The sequence below is a fragment of the Podarcis pityusensis genome, assembly GCF_964106645.2.
Source record: "Podarcis pityusensis genome assembly, chromosome: 6".
NCBI lineage: Eukaryota > Metazoa > Chordata > Lepidosauria > Squamata > Lacertidae > Podarcis > Podarcis pityusensis.
In genome coordinates, this window is record NC_138030.1 from 51815356 (window position 1) to 51840862 (window position 25507).

The following is a 25507-nucleotide window of genomic DNA, read 5'->3' on the forward strand; positions in this document are numbered from 1 at the left end:
TTCCACATCTCCCCGCACTCCTGGACGCAGAAGGGCAAAGCTAACCAAATGGGGGACCCCACAGTGAATCCAGCCTTTTGGGGCACACGGTGCCTGAAAAGAGGTCCCTAGCTCCAACAAGACACAAGGAAGCTATTCTGTTGCTTTGCACATGTGTTACAATCTGAAGAGCTCTGTGACTTCATCGAGCCTCCTTCCCACCCCTCCCAGAGTCCAGGCCAGAGAATCAGCTCTACTTTTTGTAGCCAGAATGTTCATTTACTTTGGCTACATCAGTCTTATGTCATGGTATATAGTGTGTACCTTGCAGGGGTGCCAACTTGAATAAAATATTGGGGGGGGGGGAGAGGCAGGTAAGCCCCACCCTGCATAATCGATCACAAGATGTGGCACGCACACACCATTTGAATGGCAATGCCCATCAACTTGGGGGGGATCCCTCAAATATTTTATTGGGAGGGCAAAGGAGTTGGCTCCTATGGTACTTTGGCTACTGGTATCTTGAAGCAAAGGTATAACAATTGGAAAAACTGCCTTTTTATTTGGTTAGCATGTCTTAGGAGCACTGAATGGCACTCGCCTTTTTGCCACATTTATCTATGGAATTTGCAGATCTCTTTAGCTTTGTGATCCCAATTAAGATTCGTCATTTACCAAATTCTTTGCCCATGTGGCAAATTTTGTGTCCATTCTGCAGAATTCCTACTGAGTGCACTTCGCAATATTACAATTCTCTACTTTTCAAAAAGGCTGTTACAGGAAGGTTGCATTGTGTGTGCAGCTGTCCAACCTGTCTTAGTGCATCTCTTAATATCAGATCTAGACACCCATAAAATGGAACTCTCCTCCTTAGGAACATAAGATGTTGCTTTACATGAATTCAGAACACTGGTCCATCTAACTCAATTCTGTCAAAGTTGATTGACAGTGGCTCTCCAGGGTTTCAGACAGGAGTCCCTTGCAGCCCTACCTGGAGATGACAGGGACTGAATCTGGAACTGTCTGCATGCAAAGCATGTGCTTTCTTACACAAATATTTATTATGTGTTGAAAGCTAGATAAAGTTCCAAATGTTTTATTGCCATTGTATGAGCTGTCATCTGCAGCGTGAAGAACAGTCCAGACATACATATTTACCCCCTTGTATACTGTTTGAGAGAATTCATTTTCTCATTTACATATGCATTTGGGAAATACACTGAGTAGTTGGGGAACATGCCTGGCTCAAACCTACCTGCCGGCTTTGGCTGTTGGGGGCACTTGTAGGACACTCAGGGTCAAAGGGGTCAAGACAAGGCCGCTCCATATAGGCCTGGCCAACCTCTGCCTTATCCAGCATCTCCTTGAATCCTTCCAGCGAGGCAAACTGACCCAACTCCTCCATCAGTTGAATGGGGTCTAAGTTAGTCCACTGGATATCGCGCCGGCCCCTACAGAGATAAAATATGGGTTAACAGGGAAAGAAAAGTATCCAGATAGCATCACTTATTCCTATTACAGATTATATTAAATGGATGATTTTAAGAGGAGGCTTGTAAATTCATATATGTATAAGTAGGCAGGTAACTACATTTTTTGGTAGGCTAGTAATTTGTGTGAATATTTGCAAGGCTAAACCTGACCATATGTCTGGGCTGTAGCAGACTTATGCAGCAATGCATACTTGAGCAGCTTTTATTTTCCTTTGGAGCAATAAAGAGGCTAGAGAAGGAACATGGACTTGTCCCCCAAGAAGGAAGATCTCTGAACACACACACACCACATACTAGGTCTGGCCATAATTTAAGTCCAGTTCCCTTGTCCTGTGTACTACTGCTTCTCCCTTGCATGCAGAGCCCTGGCTCTCCCAGCACTGCCTCTATCAAGATGTTAGCACGCTGGCGTTAATTGCCCTGACTGGCTGCACAAGACTCATTTAGGGGGTGGGAGGGGTCTGCTCAGTGCTGATATAGGGCTTCATTCCTTTTGTTCCCGTGCATAACAGGATCAGGCATGCTGCTTTCATTTGGCATCTGGTTTAGAGTGCCAGCTCCAGAGGATCTGGACAGTGCCTCCTCTGGGAGCACCAGAGCAGTGTGTGTGTGCTGTAGGCTGGGGTCATGTGCATGTAGGGGCATCAGGGTGTATTCCAGAAGCAAAAGAGAATCTTTCAACAAAAGCTGGAAAGGGAAGAGGGGTATTTTCCATGCACAACACTTGGCCTGATGCATTTGTGCACAGGGATGTACACAGCAGTATAATTTGTTATGTGCATATTTTATTCTTTCTGTTTATATAGATGCCTAGATAATATACACATATTGAAAAGGCTTCTTGATGGGGAAAAAGGCATTTTGCTTCTGCCCAAACAAAAAGTGTAACCCTTGTAACATGCAACTTATTTAATGAGCAAGTGTGGAAGGATCTATCCCAGGAAGGCTTCATCTCCAACCATTGCAATGACAGATTTGTTGTACTATAGAGGAAAGGTCACACCCCCTGAAAATGTAGTACTAGACCTAGAGTTTCCCTACCCACCAAAGAAAGGGCAAATTGTGCCTAGTTCTGCCCAACATTATCCCGAGACAGTAAATTTCACAAGAATCTTGTGAAAACTCCATTATTTGGTCACTTTCTAGTTTCACTGAAAATGTTCCTTGGCTTCATACTGTGAGAAAGGGTCAGTGACCCACCAAAATGACTATCTGGGGCTAGGAGAGTAGAACCACTAAGACAAGATATTCAGAGAACTAAGCCCAAGCAACTTGCACGACTGCTTCTGGCAACATATAAAGTACTGGCAAAGGTCAGAGAAGAGGCAATAAGAATGGTTCCAAAGGCCACAATGAGCCATAGAGGTTAGTTTTATCTGTATAAAGTACAAGGGAGTTGCTTAGGAATTAATTCCAGCTCTAGACAGATAGGAATACAGTTTAGCAGAAAGGGGAATCGTCTTTAAGGGATCTCTGATTATAGTAAACTCTCCAAATGGGCAACTTTTCGAGGGGCAAATCCTCTGCTTGGTCTGACAAGAGATTAACTGATAAAAGATATTTCCCTAGACCAGTACCTGTTGGAAAGGGTGGAGGTTTTGAAACTTCAGAGAGTAGAATTTGACAGTGAACTCAATTAGCCAGTATATTGTAATTGATCCAGGCTTTGTGTCACATTCTCCGAGATCAAGGTTATAGCTACAATCCAAACAAATCCTGGCATCTTGTTTCAGGTCTGATTATATCCAGCAACTCTCCTCCACTGCCATTCATGCAGCATCTTCCTAACACGACAGAAGCAAATTTCTAACAAGAGGCCTATTTCCAAAAAGCAGGGCAAGTGAGAGCTGTGGCCCAGGGAGATTCATGAGGACCATATATAGAGGCCTGGAGGGCTGAATCAGGTCCCTGGGCCTGAGGCTCCCCATCTCTGCTTTAAATGCTGTAAACAACAACAACCCTGAGACTGGAGCTACAGTTCCACTGACGCCACTCACTCTTCCACTGGTGTTCTCATGCATTCTTGTCTTCAACTTCCTGTCACGGAGTGGTTGCATCATTGAGGCCACAGAAGCAAGGGAAAGTGGCAAGGCGACTGCAGTCTCCCTCACTGCCTTGATACAATCTTAGCAACTTCTTCCCAGTGGATTGGAGGTAGAGACAATCCTGCTCACATAGCCCCGGAGTAATTAGCCCCTAAGTTTCTGGGTCTATAAGAGCTCTGCAGCAAGGAAATTTGCCAGGTATGATTTTCCATGTTCATTTCCCCATTCTAATGGGAGAATTTGTTCTTGTTCCTGTTGTGCAGCCATTAAAATCGGAGGAGCTTGTCCATGCAGGATCAGGGCCTGAAGATCTACATGCTCTACTCTCAGAGCCTATCAAATTACTGAAAGCCTTGATAGGCAAAGCTTGTCTCCCAGACTCTTTCTAGAGAGCTGGCTGCTAGGGATTTTTTCTGTCTCTCCACACAAGTTTGTAGCCAAACAAACCAAAATAAGTTGAAGAAGGGGGGGGGAAGTGGTTGGATATGAAGAAGGGAGTTGCAGCATTTTGTCCTTTTAGCTGGAATCACAAAGCAAAGTCTATTTTGCTTGCTATTTTCTTTTTTAAAAAACAGAAGGAAAAAGCAAAAGATGTGGAAAGCAAGAAAGCAGGGGCAGGGAAAGTCTTGTCATGCTCGGAGCAGAATCACTCTCCAATCATTCATGAACCCCCAGGTCCCAAGAAGGTTCCTCCTTGCCTGATTCCCACATTCCAAACAGCCCAGCTCCTGCTCCCAAAGAGAGCTTCTTTTATCTGCTGTTTCTTGCTTCACTGAGCCAAGTCGGGCCCTTTTGTTTTTCCATAGATTGCTGCCCTTTGTTCTCCCAAGTTTTCTCTCCCTTTGCGTTAAAAGGAGGGGGGGGGAGAGAGAGACCCTCAGCTGAACTGAAGCGGAAGCTGGACCTGAGGAAAAGACTCCCCCATTCCACCTACTGACAAGAAAACTTTGGGACGTGTGTGTGTGAAATTTCTGAGCGGTGGAGGAGGGGGGATACGAGAGTCATTATAAATAAACAAGGAACCCAAGAGACTGGATACAGAAAGTAAGGGAGCAAGGACATGACGTTTAATGAAAGAATCTAGGAAGAGCAAGAAAATCCCCAGGCTTCCTTGCCAACTGCCCTGGTTTGCACATGAGTCTGAGCTGTTAGGCAAAGTGTGTTCTTAAAACCCCATATTTCATCTACTTTAAAAAAGGGAAAGAAAAGGGAAGCTTGAAAGCACCCCAAAGTCTCAAATTCTGTAACCTTTAGCTCTCCTTTGGGGGGGGGGTGCTTAAGAGTAACTCTCCATTTTGTTCAGTGAATCACCCTGCAAATAGCACCCAACATTTGTATGAGATAAACTCAGTGAGATGAAACAGACCCTGTTCCCTTAAAAAAACAAAACCCCACACCTTGCATTTGTGCTGCTCCCGAGTTCAACGGAAAACACTTCACCCTACCCCAACCCTTATTCTTGGCAGTTTGATATTAAAATCCCTCCCTCTTTTAATTTTTCTGAAATCTGTTTTCTCCTCCCTCCCTCCCTGTCCCCTTTCTCTCAGCAGCAGGCTGAATAAAGCTACTATTCCATTTGTTGGGCAACTTGGAGCTTTCAAAGTATCATTAGCATGAGAATACGTGGTGTTGCCGTTTGCTGACAAAGCATAAGTCTCCAGGGCCCCTTATGGACAAACACACTTGTAAACAGAAAGAATGCTGGCTATTGTTCCTGGCCCTCCCTCCCCCAGTGCCTCCAGTGGGGCTGGTCCCCACATCTTTACCCTCTCTCCCCCTCCATCCCCCATTTTGTACACCTTAATAGAAACATAATTACGAGGCAGCAGGAGCAACAAAACAAAGCAATTGGCCCCAAAGTAGAAACTTAGGGGAGGGGGTAGGAGACTAGAGAAAGCGTTTTCCCTCTGGTTAGGAAGTGGGACAGGGAGAAACTGCTGGGGCTGTGGACCTATTCCCAGATTCTGTGGGGGCAGGCTGGAGGATGTGAGACTATCCTACCACCCACTAACTGTTACCACCCCCCTCCCTAATGTGGCATTGCAGAACAAGGTGGAGGGGGGGTGTAAGCAAAATCCCCTTGGCCATGCCGTGGTGGAATAGGTAAGAGGAGAAAAGCTGTAGTATTATGGTGGTAACTGGCAAATTATGGTATTCTACAGCAGATGGACATTACTCTCCTTCCTGTGCCACAGGTGCCACTTTAATAGTATATGTGCCACTGAAAATGAGAACTATGTTTCCGTTTCCCCAAACAAGCACGCTGAAAACATACTGAAAGGTAGGGAAGTAACCTTGGAAGCACCAGATACAGGAAGGAAGCTTGTCCACAGGTGCCAAGCAAGCCAAGCAAGAAACCCAATTATTAGGCAAAGATCCTATCGCTTATTAGTACAGGAAAATTATGAAGCCACAATGTGTTTTTGCAACCCCTCCTCCTCCATCATCAGCAGCTATGCTTTCTAACAATGCCTGCCATGGGCAATCCAGCCTGCAGACCTTAAAAGCAAACAGTTAACTCCAGCTCCGACTTAGTGGTAAAAGAGCATTATTGACAAAACACAAAAAGATGCCACCATCTTTTTGGGCAGGCTCATGTACATTCCTTGTCATGACTGGTTCTTCCTCTACTCCTTATTCTTGACCAGTGACTGCAGGCAAACATTCCTGCTACATTCAGATGTCTTTCTCCTTGTTGGGACCTTGCTTAGCTGCAAATAAGAACTGGGACACTGTACGAGAGGTTAAGAGCTTGAGGTGTGACGTCTGAGCTGGAAATCCCCAATTCAAATCTCAGCTCATCCACCAACACTGGGATGCAAGAGCCTTTAGTAATGCCTTCTTTAATACTGAAAGAATAGGACTATCCTACCTTAAAAGTTTGTTATATTTATTATTGTGTTTAGTGAGGGAAGTGGAAGTGCTTTGGGCACTTTAAGAAAATGCTAAATGATCATGCTTCACATCCTGTGAAAGAGCTTGAAAGCACTCTCAAATAGCTGAGGGGGGCTCAGATAGAAGACAGTGTGTGAGAGTGTGTATGTGTAAAGACAAGCATACTTCCTAAAGCCCAGATAAGTCTGTGGAATAGGGAACAGAGGAGAAATAGCTAAAAGCATGTCAGGTCTCAATCCCTGTGCTGGATACATGCTTAACCTACAGACAGCCTTCTACACAGACTTGGCCTCACAGGCCAATCAGAGCAGGGCAGAAAAGTACACCTGAAAAACAGGTACTCACGGGAGGTAAGCGGAACCCCCTTGCAGCTTGGCACCATCCCAAAAGCAGTCCAGTGGGGTCACGATAACACAAGGAAAGAGCTTCTCGATCATCTGGGAATGACAAGAGCCACAGTCACAGAGGAAAACCACAAGTTCATCTTTCCAGTTCTCTTCTGCTCTCTTTGTCCCTTACCTTCCTTGACCTGCCCAAATGCTCACATAATTTTATTGCAGGTGGGACTACCCTCTCTACAACCAGTGTCCTACTGCAACTTAACTAACCTTGTCTCCCCATTCTCTCCCTTGCAGCCTTTTGGAACAGTGAATGGCTTTGGGAACCAAAGAGTACCATCCCAAATACAAGCCCTCAATCCGAACAGATCCCAGATATGAGAACCTGGAAGACTTGTCCTAGCCAAACGGGCTACAGTGGGCCACGGGAAGTCCTCACTCTGAGGATACCTGTCTAAGGGGACAGCAGTCTCTTGCAACTGAGGCATGCAGGATGTAAAACCCTTATCACCAGAGGTCAGGCACTGCTGAAAGCAGTTGAGGATAAAATAGACTTTCCTCTTTCTACTCCCCCAGCATATGGCTGGAAGGGAAATAAAGCCTCATAGTTAGCTCTTATCTCAGATACACAGGAGTGATTGTAACCAGGGTTAGGGGTCTAGCAAAAAGAAGCATGTCCAGTCTATGCAGAAATGTCCAAGTCTCTGAACCCAGAAGGGTGCTTTGGGAAGCTGCTCCTTTGTAACACCATCCTTTTTTAAAGATTCCACCCTATCCCCATAGCAACCTGGATATCCTCTCTAAGACCCACCCCATTCTCTAGCCAACCAGCTAGACCCCAGGGAATTATTTATGCCATCTAACAAAGAGATTTTCCCCAGCTGATCTACCTAATTTCTATGGGTTTTAGTGCAACCCCTGTCCCTGCAGATGCATGCATTCCCTTGGCAACTCACCCGTGCAATCATTCCATTCTCAATTATGGGGACACCTGACTTGTAGCATATTTTGTTGAGATCCCAAGACCTGAAAGAAGAAGCAGAGGCAATGAATGTAAAAAAAAAAGTCAGAAGAATTGATGGAAAGAGGAATGTTAACTAAATGGAAGCTGCAGAGGCAATGTACCTCTGAGTAACAGGTGCTGGGCACAAACATTGGGGAAGGCCATAACCTTCATGCTCTGCTTGTGAGCACCCAGAGACACCTGAAGATTGATAGAAACTGAATGCTGGACTAGATAGATCCTCATCTAATCCATCATAAAAAGTGTATGTTCTTCTTATGAGAGTAACATAGATTTTCCATTTTGAAACTCACTTTCCGTAAAGTAAGACTTGCACTTTGCTTGCAGCCAGAGCAGCTTCAAGATGCATTCCCAAGGCCTCTGGGGTCAGGATGTTTTCACCTTCCCGTTTGGGAGTTTGTATCAGCATCTGGGGTGTGTACAGAGACTCTTCTCCTAGCTTTTCCTTTGTGTACCGGAGCTCCTGGCTGACACGGCTGCCCTCTGGAGGGAAAGGGAAAGAAACACTGGAGTTAATATACCTCCCACTTACCTCTGTCCTCTTACTTGGCTCTTCGCTTATTCACATGAGAGACCCTAGAACTGAGAATAGGCCCACAGGGGAACATCATGCAGTCTGGTCTTCCCTTTAACACATGTATTCTTCTTCACATTATCATGGTTAAAAGAATACATTTCCCCAACCCTTGGAAGATTTAACTAGTAGACTGATGACTCCAATCTGTGTTAGTTGTCTAATTAATTAAAACAAATTAAAAGACACAGAGAAGTGTTGTGCTTGATCACATATAGTATCTTTAAAACATAAAACAAAATGCAGCTGCAGAGGTAGAAGTGAGGAGGGGCTCAAGATGGAGTGATATTGCTTGATATGCTCCCCACCCACAAGCAAAATCCTACTGGAGAGGAGGCAGGTGTTCAGCAACTTGCAAAGAGTGGTTTTACTGGGGGGGCGGGGACACAACTGTTGGAGGGAAAGGGCTAAGAACTGCCTCCCCCACAGTCTTCCTCTGTAATTGCAGCTTCTGGGACTGTATTTTATTTTTGAAAAAGAAAGGGAAAGGGCAAGTGGAAGGAGAAACTACATATTGAGAAGCTGCTACCACCACAGAGTGCTATAGTTCATTGTCTGCCAGAGGAAGTTGCCCACCGTATACTGTAACTGACCTGGTGCTCTAGAAGCCACAATAAGAAGTACAGTATATAAATATGACTAATGTAGTCAGTATATTAAAAACTGAAGGGGAATAACTTTGCCCCTTATGGCTTTGAGTGGGATGAGTGAACTAATAATGCCAAGGGCAAATTCACTGTGCCCCAAGCTTCCAGTCTGAAGAATGCCCCAATGGTAGCTTTGCTACAAAATAGTGCAAGTTGTGGAGGAAGTTGCCTGCCTGCCACAGAACCGCTGTATATAGCAAAGGATTCTGGGAAATATTCTACAGCGCATACTCAGTTCAGTCATAGTAATGCCCAAGCCTGTTGAGCCTCACATTTACTCTGTACAAAGTGAAAGTACACCCTAGCACACACAAGCTTCTGTGGCTGCACATTGCAGAAGATAGGAAGTTAAATGGACAAAGGTGACTTTCAGAGACATTTGTTTGCCGTGGTTAAACTTCTCATTGAGGAATATTGCACAAGTGTATTCATAAAATTTTATTTATAAAGTTAACAACAGATATATCATTTGGAAATTGACATTGAATTTACATTGCTTCAGTATTGCTTCAGTAATTTGTTAAGTAATTTGTGTTATAAATTTAAACCATCTTTATGTTCATTGTGCTTTTTTCAAGGGATTATATCTGAGCACTCAAAGCAACCTCACAAAAACAAGTACAATTTCCACACTTCTCCAGGGGGAAATCCATGGCAGTTAAACCAATTTCATACTTGTTTGAGTCTATAGTGTAGATATTCCCTTAATCATCCTTAAAATAAGCATAGTGAAGTTGTCACTATTTCCATTTTGCAGATATAGAGACACAGGCTGAGCGACTGATTACTGAACCCAAAGACAAATTCTGTTTTGACTACAATCTCCCATTTTCAAGCCATTGCAGAAGACTCTCAACGTTTGGCTTGAGGTTTATGGGACTAATGACAACATAGCTGTCTCTTAAGGGTCAGAATCCAAGAAACACCAATGCATTCTAACATTTTCTTGATTTTCCCAACTCCTTTTCATCTAAACGTGTGTGGACATATCTGTCTTTAACTGGTTTAATACATGTTGCCTCTCTCCAGAAAACACCACAAATTGCAATTCCCAGGATTACTGTATTTGATGGCGGCAGCAGCAGGGATGGGGAGGAGGAAGGAGCAATGACAGCTAAACTGGGGCAAAACCAAAATAAGTTTGTGACACAGGTACGTCTTATGGCAGCAGCTGTGGAGCACAACAAATGGAAGGTTCATAATATGTACTGTAGGGTGCTTGCCATTACAGTAACTCCCAACTATTTGACTCTAGTACAGCATTCCTCAATATGGTGTCCTCCAGGTGGTTTGGGCTAAAACTCCTATCAACTCCAGCCAGCCTGAGCAATGGTCAAGGATGATGAGAGTTGTAGTCTATAAAAATATATGGGTCAAACCATCGCAAGATGTGCTGAAATTTTGGGAGGTTGGGTAGTTACAATGGAATGGTCTTGTGGGTGGAGTGCTCATTTTTATTTATTTATTATTATTACTTTGTCAAAATAAAAAATAAAATTATCTTTCTATCTGAGGGCGCCCCAAGTGGGAGGAAGAATGCTCTACAGGATAGCCTATCCAAATATTGTTCATATTAAAATAAAAAACATTTTTCACATATTATCTTTTCCTTTTCAATTTCTGTGGCTCACCTTATTTTTAACAGAAGCAGAAAATGAGGACATAAAAACCACATATTCCACAGCCTGATAATTCTCTTGCTTATTGGTGCTTCTCCCGCTCCATCATTCTGGGTTCTTCATCATAAATTATATTTCTCAAACGTGGTAAGAGAGAGTTTGTGTAGACAATTCTATCCTGTCCTGCTATTTTGTCACTTTTTGTAAGTATAAATTCTTCTTTTAATACTTCGTAGCTGTTGATTTTTATAAATATATATATATAAACCCAAGCTGATTGACAGGCATGCTTTTGGTTTCCACGCCACTCTCCCCAAAGGAACAGCTGGGATGCCAGTGAGGGAGGAGGCTATGCCAAGGAACACAGGGAGGGGACAGACACTCTGCGTCTGTCCGAGATGGGAAGAGCTGGGAGGGAAGCATCAGAGGCAGAATCCAAACCATTCCAGGCTGTTTGGGAGGCAAGGCACCAGGAGTCATGCTGAGCTCTGCTGATCTTGACTAGGCCACCCAGGAGAGAAACCACACGTACAACCAGAATGTAGAGGAAGGGTGGGGAACACATTCAGGCCAAACTTTGAAGCCACAGGCGAAGATGGATCCCAAAAATTAGAGGAGTCCTTCATCAGACGGTCTTTAAGTACAAAGCCTCTTTTTAAACAAGTGCCAGGAGATGGTTTTGTGCCATGTGATGGCCAGGACAGAAATATGCAGAGAGAGAGAGAGAGAGAGAGAAAGAGAGACCCTCTCAACAACCTTGTTCTTGTCACTGCCCAGGATGAGTGATAGTAGGAAGTGGACACTGGGAGCCTTATTTATTTATTAACAACGTTCAGAGCTGAAATGACAGTACATCTGCAAGTGTTGTGAAGAAGGGAAGAGAGGGAGATATTCCTTGTAATTAGGGTTAATTTGGAACAGGACAATCTGAAGCTTCAAAGGGGAATGAGGAAGCCTCAAATTCCAACACCCTAATTAACCAGGGAGCAACATGAAAAGACAAGGCAAAATGAGAGAAGCTGCCAAGTATGCTTTACATGGGGCACTCTCTTGTCTGATGGGGAGGGCGTTAAACTTAGGTACTGTCACTCTATGTGCCACAGCCTCCCCCCCTCAGCTGCTCCTGCTTAACCCCCCTCCCCTCCACTGAGAGAGCAGCATTGTTTGATACAAAGTTGGGGGAGGGGATTCTGGGCTACAGCGAGGTAGCAACAGTGAGCATGTTAATGAGGAGCCCTATGCAAATTCTTTTTTACTCCAATTAACAAAGGAAGCCCTCTCCTTTTTCATGCAAAGGGTCCCTCTCCCTCCTGATCAAACTCCCAATTGTACTGCTGCTTTGGCTTTGAGTATTAGATTGGATTATCCCTCATTCCACCCCACATGCATTGAACACGTACACACCTCAGATATGCTATATCTCATTCTCACAGCCTCCCCAGGAGCATTGAAATATCTCCAGAACAGCAGGGATGAAAACACTGGACCACATCCTTGTAAACATTAGGGTCTTCTTGTACTCAAGATTCCCAGGTTTCTTTAAGGAGAGGCTGCAAGCTCCATCCCATCAGTTGGCCCTTGCACTGTGTGGGGTCCGACAGACTTACACTGCCCCATCTTGCTAGACAAGCCAACTGCGTAGGACACTCCTCCCCTAGCAGGGCCTCTTTGGCTCAGAGGATGCCTCACAGCATGCTCCCAGAAACACTCCCTGTCTCCCCACAGCAGCAGAGCTGGGTACCAACAAGGGCAGCCGAAAAAGCAGAATTGGTTGGGAGCCAAGTGGAGAGATGCCCAGTAACCCAGAGCTGGCTGATCTAGGAACATCCCCACAGCACGTCCGGCAGGACTTGTGTCTAAAGGGCCTAGCCAATTTGCTTTTGCAAGCCTAGTGCAAGAGCATGCCTGGAAGTACCAGTGCCAACAGGGCACTGGAGCAGAGCTTCATAGCGAGGTTATTCTGTGGAAGACTTTATTTCCTGCCACCCTTTCTCTTTCCTGAGAAGCCACTCCAAGCCACACCCTGGGATTCACTATGACATCCTAGTCCTAGTAGATTCCAGAGTGCCGCTTCAGCCTGGCTACATGGTCAGCTGCCCTCAAGGCAAGGGTCATCTCTTAACACAGCTGAGAAATGGGTAGCTATGTAACTGAGGAGCAGGGGAGATCAATTACCTGGTGTTGACAAAAGCAACTTATCTCAGTCCTGCGTTGCACATGCTGACACCGTCTCTCCCTTTTCTCTCCCCCTAGGTTCAGCAGAGCCACTTCCCAGGCAGTGGAACAGGCCTTCAGAATTATCCCCATAATTACAGGCTCTTGGATAAATTGCTGGGCTGGGCACCTCCTCCCTCCCAGCTGGGCCACCCAAATGCAGCCCCCTGCTCTGTTTCCACACCAGCTGGGAGGCCCAAGAGGGCTTCAATTAAAAGAGACAGGATAGGGCTCTCCTCTTAAGGGCCCACCTGGCTTGAGAAAATGTGCGGACAATAAACTCCCCCCCCCAAAAGAAAACTCCAACTCTCTTCTAGGGTAAAACCTCCTCTCAACCAATTTAGCGCTACCATACTGGAGTAATCTGTTATTAAAGCTTCATAGTTATTATTATGGATATTTATGGTAGAAGGCAGAGATCCAGCACCAAACACAAAAAAGTAAGAGATAATTTCTTGCCTCAAAGAACTGAAATTTTGGTCTGACTGGGCAAGAGGAAAGTCAGGCCCACAGAAGGAAAGGGACTGGAATTTCTCCAGCCCCACAGCAGGGGCTAAGAAGGGAACAAAACCCTTATGCCCATAGCACCTGTGGGAAAACATCACCCCATAGACTGAACAGAAAGAGTAAGGGTGGCAAGTGAGCAGCAGACAAAGCTCTTGAGAGAATCCCTTCTCAGAGCCTTCGAAGACATTAAAAAGCCCAGCTTTTATTCAAAGCAGGATGCAATAACACAATATCCTGTCTCCAAAGCAATTCATAGTAGTTTTGCTGTGGACATAGTTTTGTTGAAGGAGGTGACTCACCCACCACTTAGTAATAAATACATAAAGGCATCCTAAAGAGGGTGTTGCTGCAAAGGGGGTGTTCCTTGCTAACATGCTGGAGTAGTTAAAAGGGGGGGGGGCAGGGCCCAAGCATGTGGGCAGAAGTGGGACAGTGACTTTCCCCCTGGTGAAAACAGCAGCCGGGAGGTCAAGGCCACAGCAGGGACAAAGGATAAAAGGTCCTACCTTCACACTGCTACCCCAAACAGGACACCCCACCCACAGGTAAAGAAAAGCACACACAAAAGCCACTTATATAGTTAACACAATGTCTTCGTTTGTGTCAAAGAGATATACACCCTTTTACATAAGATGCTCTCTCAAGAGCCACAACTTCCAGAGTTCCTATGTTCCTGCTGACATTTCCTGTGCACACTCAAGAGAATCCAACACTGTTGTTGTTGTTTTAAAAATTATTTATACCATAGTTTTCAGTTATTCATCTACTTTAATTGTATACTCTTATGAAATTGCAGGTTATTACAATAATCCTGCCAATGTCCTTATCTGTTTACAATTTGTTTGTAAATATTTAATAAACCATTTCCATTCTTTTATAAAAAGTTTGTTATCTTGATTTCTTATTTTTTCCAGTAAGTTTTGCCATGTCTGCAAAGTCCATAAGTTTTGGTATCCATTCTTCTTTCATCGACACTTCTTATTCTTTCCATTTTTGGTCAAATAACATTTTTGCTGCTGTAGTCGCATACATTAATAAATTTCTATACTATTTAGGTAGCTCTATCCCATGGATAGGCAAACTAAGGCCCCGGGGCTAGATCCAGCCCAATCGCCTTCTAAATCCGGCCCGTGGGCGGTCCGGGAATCAGAGTGTTTTTACATGAGTAGAATGTATCCTTTTATTTAAAGCCTCTCTGGGTTATTTGTGGGGCATAGGAATTCGTTCATTTCTCCCCCCACCCCCAGAATATAGTCCGGCCCACCACATGGTCTGAGGGATGGTGGACCAGCCCATGGCTGAAAAAGGTTGCTGATCCCTGCTCTATCCCTATAATTTCCAGAATAAAAGCTTCTAGTTTTTTGTTTTTGTTTTTTTTTGAATGTTATTTTAAGCATCTTTTTCAATTCATTATATATCATTTCCCAATAAGCTTTAACCTTAACTGCAAGACCACCACATACGATGGTCTTTAAACATAAAATCCCAATAGACAAGAATCCAACACTTTTGGCATCTGACTGCCAGAAGGAGGGATGAACAAGCACTGTACCAACCAGGGACAGCAAGACAAGAGTGCTGCTTGATAGGATTTGCAGGTCTCAGAACATATGTCAGCAAACATATTAGGCCTCTAGCCTTCATAATGTGTAGAACTTACAGTAGGTCCATGACAAGGGAACACAGCGCCTATACAGCATTTAGTGTGAGATACACCCCCCCACACACCCATATTGCCACATCTGGCTATAAACACAAATCAGGCAGCCACTAATAGAAAGAGCCTCCTTAGTTCCCATTATTTATGCTAACATATTCCAATCAAGCCTCTAATTTTTCAAAATAGACAAAGCCTTTTGTGGGGGGTTGGGAGAAGAGGGAGGGAGCAGCAGAGAGGAAAGAAGACTCGTGTTACAAATTTGTACCAGACCCCGAGAAGTGACACACAGATACTTGATGGGGGCAGCCATTACAAGCACTATCCAATAGGTGTCTGTAACTCTCATGCCATGTTGTTCTATCCAGTATTCACAACAGAAGGGGGGGGTCAAATATCATTTACTCAGCTAATACTGTAGCTTGAGCACTGGAAAAATGCAATATGCATGAAACAGAAATGCTTCCTTGAGGAAAGCTGTCTGTTTCCCATATATAACAAATGAGTAACAGCAGTCTCCACAAATCCCATGTTTTCCAAGGAAGGGAAATTCCAACATTTGCCTCCCCTTCTCTCTTTATTTGTGGGAGTGGGGGTGGAGGGGGTAATTCACCAGAGTGAAAGGTGTGCAGAGGAACAGAAACTCAACCTTGAGTTAAAAAAGCATTTGTAACTGTTTCGAGGTTGAGGAAAATATACATGGTCACTTTCATCACAAGGGTTTTTTGTACACATGGGCAGGAAACCTACAGCAAGCCCACATAGGGCTGCTGTACTTCCTGGTCTGATTCACATGGGCTTCCAGAGAAGCCCTTCTTGGAGTACAGAACTGGGCAGTTTGAATGTTACTGGAGCTATCTAGGGAAATCAATTGCCTTGATTCCATGAGTAGGGCAACCCTATAATTTGCCCTGGATCGGGTGTAAGTATTAATAGCAAGTATTGGGCCAGACCAAAAAAGGAAAGCACCTGGCATTAGCTTGTAGGGCAGAGAATAGACTCATGAGACCCTCCAGGGATGCAGTGATTAGAAAGCATTAAGAAACCTTTGTGTATTTAATCAACTGGACAAGAAGACCCTTCTCCATGCATAAAACTGGCTTCCACCTTCAGTCTGCCCTCTCCATTCAGTCTAGGCATTGTCACTACAAATAACAATGGAACACAGAGTTTGTCTTTGCTCCTTGTATTAACACACATAATGTTCCTTTGCACCTAACAGGAGATATCAGAGGTCACCAAAGGAGAAGGGACAAACAATCCAAGAGCATGCCAAAAGATCATCCAGATAAAGTGAGAGGATAGAAACTTGCCTCAGGAAGATTGTTAGGGTCCTGAAGGGTTATCCAAATGATTAAAAAAAATCTCAGACATAGCCCTTTAGTACTATATTCACAGAAGTCATAATCCAGCAACAGTTGTGCAATATCCTGCTCAAACCTGTGACACCTGTGCAGCCACATAACATATTAACACTTCAAATTGCACCAGCCCTTCAAGCTAAGGAGATTTTCTCATTGAAACTACATTGTAGTTTGTGTTGGGAAAATAAAATAACCCTGAAACAAAAGCACTTCCTTGATGGAAAACAACAACATCCTGAAGTACATGAGCAACAATTTACGGTACATTTACTGCTGAAAAAGATTCTGGATTTGATTCATGAGACACAGGTGATATAGAGGAAAATCCTAAATTCTAGCTACTTGCAGAAATCAGAAGCTGGAGGAGAGGTTTCAGTACCTGAAGATGTGAACTATGTGGTTTCTGTACGGAAACTAAGGTACAACAAATCAATTTCACACAAGTACTGAATTGACACCCGTGATATTTACCTTGCATCCTTCTATCAGGAAGTGAAAAGCATTCTCTTCTCCCAATTATGAAGGCAGCAGTACTGCGCAAAGAGACTTAATATTTTTACTGAAAGCCACTTTAAGACACATAAAGAAAATAAGGGTATAAATTCCTTAAATAAATAATAAAGTCCAACATTGCCTGCAAACAAGAGCAACAGATTACTTTTTAAATTTTCAACATTTAATGCATGAAAACAGGGATAGTAGCTTTACATTGAGGCGGACCTGTTGCGACTTCAGCAGGTGGAAAGCTAGACATCAGCTGGGGCTCCACAGCAAAGACCCCACCACCCCAAAAGTGTCTTACCTAAGAGCTCCATAGATCTTGAGAGATGGAAGCTTAATGGTTTAAATAATTTCTATACTGTTTAGGTAGCACATGCTTAATATCAATTGGAAAATGGAGGCTAAAACATGGATAAATATATGCCGTAGATGCCTCTTGACCATGCGTCCTCAGTATATTGTCCTTCATCCTGCCCTTACCCACTATCACTGCTGGAGATACAGAAGGATCTCATTTCAGTTGGGCAGCTGAAGCCCCAGAATTTTAAGTGACTCACCCATGATCAGAAACCAAGAGACTAAATACAGTAGAGGACTTTTGACGTTTGAACTGCTTGTGTTAATTTAGCACACATCATCATCTTATACTGAGAAAATTGACATTGTCGTAAGATATCTGAGCATGACCCCATCGTGCTTCACTCAGCCACCTGAAGACAAAGGGCTCTGTCACCCACTGTGGCACCATTCCGTGCACTGTTTAGTATCCATATATGTTCAGTTCCTTATTTCCAAGTAGCTGGATTCACTTTTTATACAAGATCACTTTTTGTACAAAACTTGCGCATACCAACTTACTTAAAAAAATTTTTTTTTCTATACTTATTGTAAAAAACAACCCACAGTTTTTAGATTGACTTGCCTAAGATCCAGGACAAAGCACCATCTAATTCAGCATCTCATTCTCATAGTGGCCAAGAAATCATTTGATTATCTACAGCTGAATGTGCAAAACTGCCTCACTATAAAAGTGCTTCCACATTCAAGGGAAAGTATTTATGATCTGTTCTATTTCATTACTTGAATGAGTCTTAAGTTGTGACTAGCTTTTGCTGATTGTGCCCACCATTTCTGAATTATAGTGAGAAGGCTCAGAAGCTCTGCCTGTGATGTCTGATCTGTAATGGTGGTTTCTGTCATTATGAACTTCTATTTGAACTTATAATTTAACAGTCTTCCCTTTCTGAAAAATAATATGGAGGAAGCACCCTCTTATGGGGGACATGTTAACACTGCACAGTAAGCTGATCCCTGTATTTCAAGTATCTTATAACCTCCATTTAAAATGCAAATCACAGACATTTAGGATAGGTAGAAGCTATGATGTTAGACATAAAAGTATGTGCAGCAGTAATTCTTGGTTGGCACTTTAAAATCGTTACTGTACCAGTGATGTTTCTGGTATTTTCATGGGATGGTGTGGCAGTAGCATTTGTATGCTAGATTTTTTTTATTGTTATTGGTATGTTTTATATTTTATATCATTATAATAATTAATAATAATAATTTTGTTATGTACACCCCACCCATCTGGATGGGTTCCCCCAGCCACTCTGGGTGGCTTACAACTTATCTAAAAACAGCAGTCCTTAAAACTTTCCCTAAACAGGGCTACCTTCAGAGGTCTTCTAAAGTCAAGATTGTTGTTTATTCCATTTACATCTGAAGGGAGGGTGTTACTACCGAGAAGGCCCTCTGCTTGTTTCATATTGCTTGTAAGCTGCTTTGAGACTGTTTCTCACCTTAGGCAACTAAGTAAATAATTATAATAATAAATAACAAAGCAAATGAAAACAAAAAAGTTGCCATGGATAAAAATATAGGGCTTGTTGTCTAGAAGAGAAAGGTTATTCAGATCCACAGTGGATCTCATCTCTTTTAAAAAGCAAACTAGACTGAATGTGACAAAACAAGCTAGTGGGTGTATAAAAGAAAAGCAGGAGTAATCAACTCCTGGAGGCCATGTGCTAGTGGTCAGGGGTAGGCTTCTAACTATAGCAGCCAAAGCAACAATATTAATCCTAGTCCAAAGTTGTTCTGCATTAGATGGAGCTTAGAGTGCAACTGAACAGCATCTGAACTGTTGTCTCTTAGGAACAATCCAGTTTTTTAAACATAGGAAAGTGTGTCTTTGTAATGTCAAGAGGGTCAGACTTGAATATGGGACCCATGAACTCCAGATAAAAGCATGGAAGCATTTTCAAGACATAGGTCTCTCTTACACATCTGTCTCTTCCAATATTCAAAGGATGCAGTTCCCCACAATTATTTGCTGGAGGGGAAATATAATGCTCTTAATGTATCAGTAAAGAACACGTTCCTGGCATCTGCTGAGATCCCATCCAATAGAAAACACATGCCTGTGGGCACCTCTATATAAGCCATGGTAACATCCCGGAAATCATATATCTTCCCAATGTGCTTATTTAATAAGCAGACTACATATTTTCTCATTCCTTTTATCATGTGCAAACATGTGCACCCAATACTGCAGTGTACCTGCCACTTGTGTTTCTGTAGGTAGTACAAGACTGACTTACTTGATTTTATTTCCCCATTTCCACAGCATTCACTGAATTTTGAAACATGTTCATCTTTTGAGATATAATGACTATTGCAAGATACAAGTTTTACAATGCATTGTTTTCTCAATTATAATGATATGTATGTTTTGATAAATTCCAAAGGGATAGCCATGCTAGTCTGATACTGCAAACCTCCCCACAAAAATAACTTGTGTCACCTTAGAAACAGATTTATTATGGCTTATGTGAAAAGAAAACAGTCTATAAGGTGCCACAAAATTCTGTATATTTCGACATCAACCCTTCAGAACATTTTTGGTCACCTTTCTTCTAGTCCAATGGATGAAAGTCATCTGGGGTAAAAAAGTATGATACTGATATATGTCCTTATGGGGTTCAACTTGACCTCCTATCATGGCTGTTTTGAGGGACCATAATCAAATGTTCCTCAACATCTTTTATAGCTCCATCTTTTCAAAATGATAAAAATAAAATCAAGCCCTGAATCCAAAGGTTGAAGACACTGCCCCACCCCAGGATCCAGCTGGGATTCTTCTGCTTACAGCAGTTTGCCAGAGACGAGGCTTCAGTTATCAGATACCAACAGCTGGGTGGACTCTTTGGGGCTGGGAGGAGCATCCTTCAAAGCCAGCATGCCGGAAATGGATATGGGGAACTCTCTGGATCCTTTTCTGCAACAAACCTACTTGGTGCTAGAACAAGGGCGGAATCTTGACTTCCAGAACAAAAGTTTAAATAAGGATCTAACAGAATGGACACAAGGAAACCAGAGTAACTTCGGGCTATGCCCTGTATCATCCAAGTATATATGAGCTTCCAGCTCAATAGAAAAGGTAGCACTATGTAAAAAAGAAGCACTAAGGTCTATACAAGCCTTGTCCAAAGTCCGTTTCGGGGGCCTAATCCGGACTGCCAGTCAGTTTAATCCGACCCCTGTGGCAGTTTACCTCAACAACTTGAATCCTAAAAAAAGGTTAACAACTTTGGTCGGCCCTGACAACCCTTCATTTCATCAAATCTGGCCCTCTTTGAAAAAAGTTTGGACACCACTGGTCTATACTATAGGAACATTCCAATCTTTCCTGCAAGTCTCCCATTCACACTTTGCCCCAGCAAATGGTTGCAGACAGTGGACAGTTTTGCTTTCTAATCTCTTCCTTGTAGAGACTTGAGTAGAATATCCTTTGGGTTGCTGGCCCAGTTTATAAGGGCAGACTGAAATTAGTAGAAGTTCCTTTAAATTGGCCTTAGCCCCCAGAAACCTCAAATAGAATGGCAACTGATTTACATGGACAAATAACCATCCACTTCTCAAGTTGAGTCACACCCTTGCTATCTTCCCACCTTTCTAAGGGCTCAATTGATGACAGTAAGAGGATGTAAGATCCAATTAGAAGGGAAACCTGGGCCTTTCACTTGCTGTTTTCTCTCACCTTTGCATTACGAACCTGAGCATAAAACATAATTTAGTTCAGTCAGAACTGAAGTTTGGGGTCTCTTATTAGACCATTTGCATGGACTTGCAATGCTTGTGTGATCTGTGACACCACAAACTGTTCAAAGTTCATCGCTCCCACATTGTATCACCAACTACCCTGGTCACAAACAAAGCAGGACACTCCTCTCCTACTCTGCATGCTTGCATCCTAAAAGTCAGATGATTTGGGTCAAGTGGCATGGAAATCTTCCCCATCAGAGACTGCTCTTAGGAAGCCCAAGCCAGCACCACAGCCAGCTGATCAAGATTCTATAATTTCTGGTTTCTCCACAGGAGGGACTGTGTGGGTGAACTGTTTAGCTCTGATCACCTTATAAATGAGAAACCTCAGCTTAAGTAAAAGTATAGCTCTTAGGGTCAGTAAATCAACTCAAGTATTTCGAGTCAAGCTTCTCTTGAGTAGATGGAGCTTTAATGAAGGACACAGCACTCCCCACGGCTTGCAATATCTGATCTACATAGTTTAAGAAAGAAAGTGTACTAAAATGAAAGCCGTGTGCTCTTAAAGCCTCTGCTGCAGAGTTCCCTGGTCCTGGTTAATTGATCTTTGGGCTCAACTTCAGGGTGACAAAAGGTGGACCTAAACATCAACAAAATGTCTTGAGCAGTGGGTGCTGGCCTAGAGACTGCTACATTGTCTGCTTGCATAATGTCTGTGTGTGTCCTGGCCCAGACTCCGTAGCGCTAACCACAAACCCCTCTGATCCAGGGCATGGAAAACTGCCATATTCAAGTGAGAACCTGTCCAAAGAACATATGAAAAGCTATTCACTGATTTGGAAGCAGGGCAGTGGCCCTTCCCTTGGCCCTCCAAAGCTCATTCTTCTGACAAAACACTCATCAACCAATCCTTTTGATACTCTAGCTACCTGTACCAGCACAAACTAACCTCAACTGGGACATAAAAATACTCCTAGAATTTCTCTCATCATCAGCCCAACAACAAGAATTGTGACTGACTCAGGCGCCCCACTGCGACAGATGGGGTCCTAGGTGCCATCTCCAGAAGCCATATTATGGAGCCTGGTGCATTACCAATAAGTGCTTTGTTCTCTCTTCTTCTTGGAAATATTTTGAAGAGACAACTGATGGAAAGAGATAATCCAAATCTTGCTACAATCCCAAAATGTGGAACTGGTACTAGATGCTCAGGAGGGTATTAGTGTTCATTCTTTCATTTTTCTAATTTGAAAAGATCATAATAGGGGAGTAAGACTTATTCTATATTCATCTCAATAAATTCATCAGACTTTAACTTTTTGCATGGAAACTAGATGATTAAATGACATCCACCCCCCCCCCCCCCATAAATAGTACTATCTGTATCCAGACTTGCTTTTTGGTTCAGTCACAGTGTGAGTGCTGCAGTCTTGTTAAACAAGCAAAGTGGAACCAGGTTTCATGAAATCCAGAGGGAAAAACCTCTTCTCTTGACAGTGTTACACATAACTTGGATAATTGCCTTTTAAAATCAGAGGATATCCTTGGATCTGTCATGAACTGGACTCAGGAGAATAGTTCCTCAAAGAGGACTTCTTTTCAATTCAAAGCCTTGGAAATAAAAAAGTGGGCCTTTCTGCCTCAAAAGTGAATAGAAAGACAGATTTGTTCTACACTAGAGAGAGTTTCACTGACTTTGGGAGTAGATTCTCTATCTTTGAAGCGCCAATGGACCTCTTGTATGTATTCCCACCTCTACTGATACTAGGCGAGGAGCTTTGTAATATTGTAAGAGACTTGGGTGATCTCAGTCTCCTTGTATTTATCTCATGGATTGTGGATTCACAACTTATGGGAGGGGATTCACAACCTACTGTGTTCCAAAACCCAGTAGCTTATCCACATCTGTATATTCTGAATCTGAACACTTGATGCCCTAAGCCAGGAGCATACAAGGTCTTTGGGTATTTGATGTGGTATTCACTAAGACAGTCCACTAATAGAATTTATGAAGCTAGCTGGAGGACATTTGTGTCATAACCCTATTAAGGGTTGGCCCAATACAATTTGGCACCTGAGGCAAACCACAAAACGCTGCCCACCACCACCACCCCGCCAGGGAAGAAGGGGTAAGTGAAGATCCACAACAGGAACAAGAAAGTAATAAAGATTTACATCAGGATCTGTTGCCTCTGTGGATCCTGCCACCTGAGGTGGTCATCTAACCTTGCCACATAGGTGGGCCGATCCTAGCCCTAGTCCCCCACATCCTAGATTTTCTACAAGATGGGATATAAAGGCCTTCTGCCAAATACTCTGAAGAGGTAAAGGTGGTAACCTTGAAGAGTGTTATCTACAACAGCCAACCACAGAGAATATTGGAGTGACACATAAGAAAAATTGGAGAAACAACTACTGGAAAAGGAAAAAAATATAGGAGGACAGGCAAACAGGTAGCAGGTAGACACAAGACTTAGTTGGTGGGAGGGCCTGACTTAATGGGGCATAAGTTCTGCAGGCCTGATCTAAAACCATATGAGGCAAACTAAGGTCATTAATTAGGATAGGTATGAACAGCAGAACAGATAAATCAGAAACAAAAAAATAAGGTCTAAACATCAAGATATACAAAGTGAAAAGGGAAAAAAAGGAGAATGCTTGTTCTGAAGGACAAGAAAAATAATTTAAAATTTGCAGCAGGACTAGGGCTACAACCACACCATACCTCTTATATATTACAAACCACTACAAATCTGTGAAAGGTGAACTTGGGATGAGCATAAATAAATGCATAAACATGAACTGTTGGTTTTTTCTGCTGTAGGATAAACCTGTCTTCCCTTGACTTGACTCTTCAAGTGACAGATCTTTTGCTGATGTCCTCTTTGCTGCTCTTTCCCTGCTTCAGCTACCCTTTCCACCTTTAATATCCCTTCAACTGTCTTGTCCATTTATACACTTAGACATTTGTTCTGTGGCTTATTATTTTACTATTGTTCATTATTATTTGTATACCCAATTTTTTAAATTTGAAAATCTGCTGGGATGTGGCTTTTTAATTTTACATTGCACACAGCATTCTGCACAGCTGGCTTCTGTTGGAAAATAGCAGAGACAATTTATGCAAAGCTTGATCCTCATGGAATATTGCATGTATGACTAAAATAGGATGGGTACAGTTTCACAGTGCAATCCTATACATGCCTGCTCAGAAGGAATTCCCAGAGTTCAATAGGTTTATTCCCAGATAGATATTTATAGGATTGCAGCTCAAACCACACTAATTATGCACATATGTATGCATCCTTCATTAACTGAATATTCACACAAGGGATCGTGAGAAATAAAAACTTAAAGTCCAGTAAAAGAGAAATAAAACAGCTATCTTTAACAAAAGAAATCATCAACCAATATTGTTCCTAAGAAATGTACTACTTAGGAAATTCAGTGTGATAAAATATCATGTAAGTTATTGCTGTAGTGTGGTGTTTTGCTTTAAGATCCTTGTTCTAAACAAATCAATACTGTCATGAATATTAGGTTTTAAAGCTACACACTGAAGACTGCTTATTTGTTGTCCACGACAGTAATGCGTTAAATGTGATTTTTTTTAAAGAATAACTTATGTTTGTCTTCTTTGCAACTGCATGGTTTTATCCTGATTCAGAGACCCACATTTTGACTGCATTTGTGAACATGTTGATCTAGATGACATAGAAGTATAAAGAATAAATCTTATCCTTGACTGCTTGCATCAAGGCGTCAACTGTAATTTTGGCAGATTATGCCCACATCTCTACTCACTGGGAAATCTCCTCAAAAGCAAAAACCCCAACAACTAGAAGCTGCCTGATCTGAAGCAGGATACTAGTCCAGATAGCCTTGGAAGTGAGCCAGGTTGAAAGTGAGGCTTCATCATGGACAGTTTATGTTTTGGTTTAATCCATGACTATTCCCATCAGCAACAAATTCAATAATGCAACTAAACAGAGAGTAAGTGGACAGCTGTGTCCCCTCCATATCCATGTGGAGATCTGATTCCTTGACAGGCCTGAAACAGTGAAGAAAGGATGGGGAAGGCTAATATGCACCCACCCCCCTCTCACACTCCCTCCCTTATGGCAGTGGCAGCCGCAGCCGAATCTGATTTCTTGCAGCGTCCTCAACACAGTGCTGCACGCACATGCCTTGGGCCACCTTCAAAGTGTTGAGGGGCGGATTAGCTGGATTAGGGAGGCTGTGAAAGGAGCCATGCTGCTCGGGAGGAAGTCTCGCTGGGGGCGTGCTAAAAGAGCCATTTTTACCTGTCCCGGCTGCTCTGAAAGGCCTGCCAGCCGCTAGCTGGCCTATGGCTGTCAAAACACGTCCAACCAGGATCCTGTTCACCATGGAAAAGCAGCTAGCTCCATCAAGACAAGCAAGGGAGCCCAAGCACCCCATTAAACTGACACCCTGGGGCTAAACATTGCTGAGGGCCGAGGTAGGGGGAGATGTGCAGCGCCGTGTCCCTTGGTGCTTGTTCTCTAACAAACCTAGTCTGACAAAGACAGAGACGCCAGGCTGCTTTCTAAATAAACAAGGCAGAGGGGGTGGAGGTGGCTGGCAG

The 25507-nt window shown here is 43.1% G+C and overlaps 1 protein-coding gene across 2 annotated transcripts in view; it reads right to left on the bottom strand.

Annotated features, from left to right (window-relative positions):
- The window catches only part of PTCH2 (patched 2), a 79880-nt gene that overhangs the window by 16998 nt on the left and 37375 nt on the right, over positions 1-25507 (bottom strand). For both annotated transcript variants that reach the window (XM_081009342.1, XM_081009341.1), the window contains exons 8-11: positions 8068-8257; positions 7707-7776; positions 6758-6849; positions 1235-1430 (exon numbers count right to left, since the gene is read on the bottom strand). In XM_081009342.1, coding sequence (XP_080865468.1) covers positions 1235-1430; positions 6758-6849; positions 7707-7776; positions 8068-8257 — 548 coding nt within the window. The remainder of the gene's footprint in view (positions 1-1234; positions 1431-6757; positions 6850-7706; positions 7777-8067; positions 8258-25507) is intronic.